This window comes from Panthera uncia (assembly GCF_023721935.1).
Source record: "Panthera uncia isolate 11264 chromosome B2 unlocalized genomic scaffold, Puncia_PCG_1.0 HiC_scaffold_24, whole genome shotgun sequence".
NCBI classification, from domain to species: Eukaryota; Metazoa; Chordata; class Mammalia; order Carnivora; family Felidae; genus Panthera; species Panthera uncia.
The window spans coordinates 9,224,523-9,232,036 of NW_026057580.1; the positions used below are offsets into that span (position 1 = coordinate 9,224,523).

At 46.5% G+C, this 7,514-nt stretch overlaps 1 protein-coding gene across 1 annotated transcript; it reads left to right on the plus strand.

Moving 5' to 3' along the window:
- The first annotated feature begins 866 nt into the window (after nucleotides 1-866).
- On the plus strand, nucleotides 867-7,053 carry LOC125938388 (HLA class II histocompatibility antigen, DM beta chain). The gene is made up of 6 exons (XM_049653483.1): nucleotides 867-1,256; nucleotides 1,934-2,215; nucleotides 3,479-3,763; nucleotides 5,221-5,337; nucleotides 5,497-5,532; nucleotides 5,903-7,053. The coding sequence occupies exons 1-6, from the start codon at nucleotides 1,202-1,204 to the stop codon at nucleotides 5,917-5,919; spliced, it is 792 nt and encodes a 263-aa protein (XP_049509440.1). The 5' UTR covers nucleotides 867-1,201; the 3' UTR covers nucleotides 5,920-7,053.
- Nucleotides 7,054-7,514: the final 461 nt, after the last annotated feature.

Sequence of the window (7,514 nt, forward strand, 5' to 3'; positions counted from 1 at the left end):
TCAAGTCCAAGAGCTTGCAGAAACTCAGAGGTGGAGAGACACAGCCCTGAAGCCTGATGGGGAGCAGAGAGAAGCTAATTTAGGGTTTTAAATTGTGATGGAAAAAGCCACCAATTGCATAGTTCACAGTGGGATAGGAGCACGAATTGAAATTTAAAATCCGTCTTTTCCTGGGGAAGAAGAGGAGAGAAGCTTTATTATATTTTTCTAGTGGCTTCATAATGCAGGGACCTGCTTGGGGACAGGTAGGACCAGAGGGAGAAAAATACATGAGAAGTTGCATTTGGGGGAGGCAGGTGAGCTTTGGGAACTGGTCCACCACGAGCTGTTTATCAAGGGTTAAGGGGAGTTGTCCTGCAGTCTGCCCAGAGATGGCTCAGAGTGGTGGAGGAGAGGATTTCCTGGCTCCAAAAAGCAGAAAAGATGAGAGGAAGCTTTGCTGGCTAGAACAAAAGAAGCAATGGAATCCCAGGGAGGGATTTTCCAGGCTCTGTCTCTGACCTCTAAGGTGGAACTGTCTTGGTTTGATGCCAGATAACGCTGCATTCTTCCTGTGCCTCCTTCATCACAGCAGCCACTTGCTCTAGAAGGGCCTTCCATCATCCCATCTCCATCTCCAAATGACGGGACAGACTGAGGGTTTGTAACATCTTTCTAAGTAACCTCCCTCTAAGGGACATGAGAAGTTATCTAGTGCCAGTCTTTTGGAAGGATTTTGAAAGGAAACTGTTAAACCAATGGGCACTCCAGGCTACATATGTTTTGGGAATATTGGGATTATTCTCTCCACTGATCTAGGGAAATCTACCTACAGACTGGTCTTTCCCACCGGCAAAGAGTTAAAAGATGGAGTGGTTTAAAGCCTAGGGCAGGATAAGATTTACCTGGTAACTGATGATGCTAGGCTGAAGCACTGAGCCATTTGTCTCTACGTTTGTCCCCGCCTACTTCACCGATCTGACAACTCTTAGTTTGAAACTCTGACTTAGAAGAGCTGGTAGGAACAGGTTTAGTATCTAGGGGCTGGGTGACTCCAAATCACTAATTTAGTGGGGATCAAGGAACTGGGGCAATACTGTATTCCATGCAGGATCTGGAGATCATCTATCCAGGCTGGGGCTTCTGGAGCAGGTGAGGACCCAGGGCCCCTGGAAGAACTGGTCCAGGGGACTGAATTCCCAGTGTGTTCCTAGAGCAGAGCATGAACACACTCCTGCCATTGCTGCTAGGCCTCAGCCTGGGCTCCACCAGAGCAGGTAAGGACATTCTTTCTTGGGACCTTCCTTTCCTCTGCTCCTTTCCTCTCCTCCTTTCCTCTGCAAGGGGGTTCATTTGGATTTGGACACCCCAGGCTACAGTTTGTCTCCCTGGTATATACTCTGATAGCACTTTGTCCTTTTGTATCTTTATGACAATTTTAAAATAATTTAGCTGTATAATTATTTGTGTAACATAGATCTCTTACTGGAATGTAGGCAAGGGCAACATCTGTCTTGTTTCCTGCTGCATTCTCAGCTGCTAGCACAGTGGCACATAATATGTGTGTATGCTTCATAAATATATATGGAGTTAATATTTAATAAAATATCCAGCATACAACAAAGCTGACTCTTTCCCTTGACCCCTTTTCTCACTCAATAATTTGCCTCACTGAAAGTCTTGTCCTGGGTAAATTGTTGCATTTAAACTTGCAAATAATTTTGGGCAATTCCTGTTTCCGTACTTAGTCTCATATAAAGAGGAAATGGCATCTAAAATCTTCTCTGCTACTACCCTCTATTCCCTTACTCAGTGCTCTCAGACACTCCAGTCAGGAGCTTGGTTTGTAGCTGCTGCCTGAGGTGGGAAAGCTACGCCCCACTCACAGGATGAAACTGGAGTTGGGGCTCCCTGAAGACGTCTCTGAGCTGCTCCCCTTCTCTGGCTTCTGTAGGTGGCTTTTTAGCCCATGTGGAAAGCACCTGTCTGTTGGATGATGATGGGACTCCAAAGGATTTCACATATTGTGTCTCCTTCAACAAGGATTTGCTGACCTGCTGGGATCCCCAAACATCCAAAATGGTCCCTTGTGAATTTGGGGTACTGAGTGTCTTGGCAAATTACTTCTCAGATTACCTCAACCAACAGGAAAGCCTACTCCAGCGCTTGTCTAATGGGCTCCAGGACTGTGCCACACATACCCAGTCCTTCTGGGGATCACTGACCCACAGGACACGTAAGAAGAGAGGGGTGTAAAGGGGCTATTTTAAGAAGCACAATTAGGAGGGGGGAGTCCAGGGAGTATCCCTCTGTAGGCAAGGGGTTTGAGATTTGGGCAGGAAATAAGCAGAAAATGTGTGGACCTGAAATGTAGAAAGAGTGAGTGTTGACCTTCAAAGGGTTGTTGATGGGAGTGGAGCAGAGATAAAGAAGGGGAGGTGATGTTTGAGCCAATGGGGAGCTATTGAGGAGAAAGTAAACATGCTTTCCTCCAATGCAGGGCATCTCAAAGATGCAGAGCCAAGTTCAGCCAGGAGCGTGCCAGAACAACCAGAATGCCTTTTCCCAAAATGCGCATGCCTCTTTATGCTAGGTTCTGATGTTCTAGGTCTGGGATGGGCCTGGTCATGGGGATATTTAGAAAGCCTCCCAGAGGATTTCAATATGCTTTCTTGCCCCAAAGCCCTTGCCCTGAGAATGACTTGAGATTGGTAAAAGAAAATATGAAGATCTTCATAGGAGAGAGTAATATGTCTTAACATGTGATCTCTGGACCACTTTTCTCAGAATTGCCTGGGGAAGGTGCTTGTTAAAAATACAAACCCTTGAGGGCCACTACACATCCTCTCAGTGAAAATATCTGAGGATGCAACCTAGGGAATCTGAGTTTTAACAGTTTCTTGGGTATTTATTTAAGATTTTGTTTGAAAAGCACCAAGGTAGAGGCAAGCAGGGGAGTTGCCTAGGACAACAAACTAGTAGAGAATGGCAATATTAGTAATCTCATTAATTTGTACTAGACTAATCCAAATTTAAGAGAATTAGATGCGAGTTAGGCTTGTTTCCTTAAACTCTCCAAGGAAATATGTTGCTTGATTTAGCCACTTAATTTGTTAAATGAGATTTGAGGGCAGACATCTTTTCCTACCTTTACAAACCCCAACTTACAACTCTCGACAACAGTTAGCTTATATGCTTGAAATAAATACGACAACTTCTGAGACAGCTTGCAGTCCAGATCTGGCTTCTACTCAATGTGATCAAATGTAATTTTGGAGGAGGAAGGAAAGGAAGGGGCAGTGAAGGAATGGGAGAAGAGAAAGAGCAAAGCAGGAGGAAATTCTAACTCCTCATTTTCAAAGGGATATGTGGTGACATGGAGTGGGGGCGGGGAGGGCAGGTTGGCAAAACCACGAAGAATTGAAGTAGGAAAGAAACCAGGTTGGAGAAGAAGCCAGTCTGTGGCCCTCTTTCACGACCACATTTTCCTCCTATGCAGGGCCACCAACTGTGCAGGTAGCCAAAACCACTCCTTTTAACACGAAGGAGCGTGTGATGCTGGCCTGCTACGTGTGGGGCTTCTATCCAGCTGATGTGAATATCTCATGGAGGAAGAATGGGCAGCCTGTCCTCCCTCACAGAAGTGCCCCTAAGATGGCTCAGCCCAATGGAGACTGGACGTATCAGACCGTCTCTCATTTAGCCACAACTCCCTCTTTCGGGGACACCTACACCTGCGTGGTGGATCACATCGGGGCTCTTGAGCCCATCTGCGAGGACTGGAGTAAGTGCATGGCGGGTGAGAGGAATTAGGGTTGAAGCAGAGAGCTATTGTGAGTGGATGGTTGAAAAAGGAACAGCAACATTTTGGCACAGGGAGTGACATGTGGACGGGTCCATGGTATATGGCAGGGAAGGGAGATGCTATGAATGAGGAGCGAGTCTGGAGGAACTGGTGGAGGACTGATGGCCAGAGATGGAGCAATGGGAGACAGGAATGGAAAGAGTGACTGTAGTTGTCGCCATGGTGGTATGGTTGATGTTGTGGTGCATATGTCTGAGGGTGGGAGGGAACAGCGTGACTGTCCTGAAAAAGAGGATGTGGATTTGGTAACCATGTTTTCAGGACCCCAAATCGTGATGCAATATTTTAGGATCCTCAAATTTCAACTATTCTGTTGTCGGGTCAGGAATGGGAATTGAGGAAATAAAAAAGGTTTCAGGAGAAAGAGAAATTTCTGTTGGTGTGGGGGGAGTACTGAATTTGGGCTGCTGACAGGGAAGAAAAAGCCATGGCTGGCAGGCACTTTGGTTTACATGCTTGGGACCTAATGAACAGGAACCAATCGCCACTGGATTGCAAGCCCAGGATTGGAAGTAGTTAAAGGTACCAAGAGATTTGGTATACAGATTTGGGGAAAGAGAAGAGGAAGAAATGAGGAAGAGGAAGAGGAAGGGTATCTACAAAGGGCCAGGGAACAGAGTCCCAGACTGGCTGCTGAGACTGGGTTCCCCCTTTGGGGAGTGCTGTCTTGCTGGGCAGCTGAGAAGGGCATGAGGAGCAGAGAGAAGAACCCACAGGCACACCTCAGCTCTCCTGGGAAAGTCTCCTTCCTAACATGCACCTGAGTTTCCTTTGGCGATGGAATGTTCATTCTAGCATGGGGAAGGAAACTGGGTGTGATGAGATTCAGAGTATGATGGGTTCCAGGAGGCAGGAGCTACGGAGTGGGATGGAGACATGTTCTGGAAATCTGGATGTGGACAGGAGGAGACACATCGGTATCAGATAACTCATGGAATGGGATCATTGAGAGTTAACAAAGGTGGAAAGACATTTTAATAGACAAATACTCAGGTAGAACACATAAGGGAGTAAACGTTGTCACCATGGGGTAAATGGAGAAGGGACTGAGGAATCCTTTATTCTTTGGTGAGAGGGCCTGTGGGGGTGAAGGAAGGAAAAAAGATGCCTTGAGAGGTCCCACTGTATTAGAGAGGACCAAGTAGCTAGAGTGATAACTCTGGCGACAGGGGTCCCCCAGGGCTACTCTAGGAGTGGAGAGCTACAGGATGGGGGTTTTGAGGAAGGTCTGTTTCCTTGGGAGTAGGTTGGTGTGAGCTAGATCCTTGGCATTGGGATAAAGCACCTTTGAACCTGCTAGGTATAGGTCGCACTAAATTAAGTTTGCTCTGGGAATGAGCGACAGATTGGTTCTAGTAAGTTTCTATTTTTTGCAGCACCTGGGCTGTCCCCGATGCAGACACTGAAGGTTTCGGTGGCTGCAGTGACTCTGGGCCTGGGCCTCATCATTTTGTCTCTTGGTTTGCTCAGCTGGCGGAAAGCTAGCTCCTCTGGTGAGTGCTGCACCTAATCTCCTGTTGCCAGTCTTGCTCCCAATTTCTGCTCACTCTCCGTTTGTGACTGGTCCTCCCATTGCTACCCCATTTGCTGTGAGTATTGCCAGAGACTTTTATCCACAGACTGACCTCTAATCAGATATTTTCTTCTCCTAGGCTACATTTTCCTCCCTGGGTCCATTTATCCAGAAGGTAACATCTCTATTGGTCTGTTTGCCTACTGGTCCTTTGGAGGGGTGAGAGTTCACTGGGCTCAGCTTTTGGGCTCAGCTAATGGTGCTTATCATAGGGTTGAAATTCCACCAGCATGTTGCCAAGAGCATAATTTAAACTGCCATTGTTAGGATTGGGAACAGGAAAGAGGAATGCCTACACCCCTGTCTTCTATCCAGTGGAGCATCTATGGGGACATGACTGAAAGTGGCTTTGTGGTATTAGTCCTTGGTGATCTAGAATTTTCAGTATCACTGTATTATGGGCTCTGGCATGGATGGTTATAGAGACCGATGATGGGGTCAAGTTGGTTTAAAGTCTTATTATGTCCTTTTTATTTCTTCTGCAGGTCAACACATCTCCTAGGGGCAGGGTCCTACAACTTCCACTCCAAGGGAGGAGGGGATTCAAACTCTTAGTGATGCTGCTGTGTCCCCTCAACATCCTCAGACCCTCCAAATTTTCTTGGATCCTGTGGTTTCTCCACCCAGATCTTTGAACTTCCCAGCCCACCCCATGTAAACCTTAGTGAGTTGGGGGAACTCGTTCCTGGGAGTATTCTGTAACCAAGTTAACATCCAAGGCTATGTTTCTGGGGCAAATGTAGTCTGGGGAGGAAGGTTAAAGGCCCTTGTGGGGCCCACACTGTGCCATGGGGGCCAGTGAGTCTCTGGTGATCATGTCTGAGGAATAAACTCTGGTGGAAATAAGGTTTTTCTATGCTTTTTCCTGAGGCCCTGGAGAGGCACCACAAGCAGAGTTATGGATTGGGTGAATTCTTTCCTATTTGAGTGGAGGAGTCAGTGCCTCCTTCTAATTATTCCCTTTAGACATAACAGAATGGGGGCAGTTTTCTAATACATAATTCATAAGAAGAAATTAAACCGTGGTTGGATGGAGTCACAGAATAAGGGAGAGGCAGGGAATTGACAGTTGACTGACCTCATAAGGGATCTTAGGAGGATTGAATGACTTCATACTTGCAGACGGCTAAGAACATTGCTGGCACATGCTGAGCCCATAGTAGTGATGTTAGTTATTACCTGTTACTCACCTTTCTGGCCCAAGCATTGTATCAAGTGCTTTACATGCATTATTTCATTTTGTCCTCATCACAACCCCGATGCAGATCCTCAGATAGGACTTGGGGCAGAGTTCAACTCCAGATGGGAGTTCTGGGCAGTTATTTCTTCCATACCCTAAGCAGGGAAGGGCCCATAGCTCAAGTACTTATTTAGGTTCTGGGCTAAGTGCTTTGTGTTTTTATCTCATTAATTTCTCACAATAACCCTAGAAGGAAAAGATTGTCTCCTTCTGTGTCACAGATGAAGAAAGCAAGATTCAGGGGTTAAATAGGGTGTCTAAGATCAAAAAGCAAATTCTCTATAAGATGTTTGTCTACCTTAGCTGGAAGTAAGTAGATTGCTTTATTCTGAGGATCTTCATGCTGGTGAGCACACCACTCTTCAGAGCCACGCTTTCATTTCCTTCTACCCCAAACCCGAGGGACATCCACTACTGAGGTACAAATTTCACACCTGTGGAAGAGAGGTGCCATTTGTTTCCAGTGAAGGGTGACACCTGCTGGACACAGAAAGCTGGGCAGTGGAATTGTTTTTGGAATTGGAGTTGGATACTGTGGGCAAGGAAACAAAACCAGAAATGAAGATGAGTACTGAAGCAGCTTAGCCTAACCGAATATTGGGGCAGGAGAACAAGGGGTTATGGATGCATATTTGCATGTGGGTATCTATGTAGGAATATATAAGATCAGAATCTGATGAGCTGGGGGAAGAGGCAGAAGACAGACTGCGTTACTCTGTGTGCTGCTATCCATGAATGTGGGTGTGTGTGTGTGTGAGGGGTGGTCATGGGGGCTAGAACCCTTCATCTTTGGACTGTTTCTACGCTGATGGGAGCCTGCAGAAGAATGGGGGAAGCACTGTTCTTGCAGAATTGAT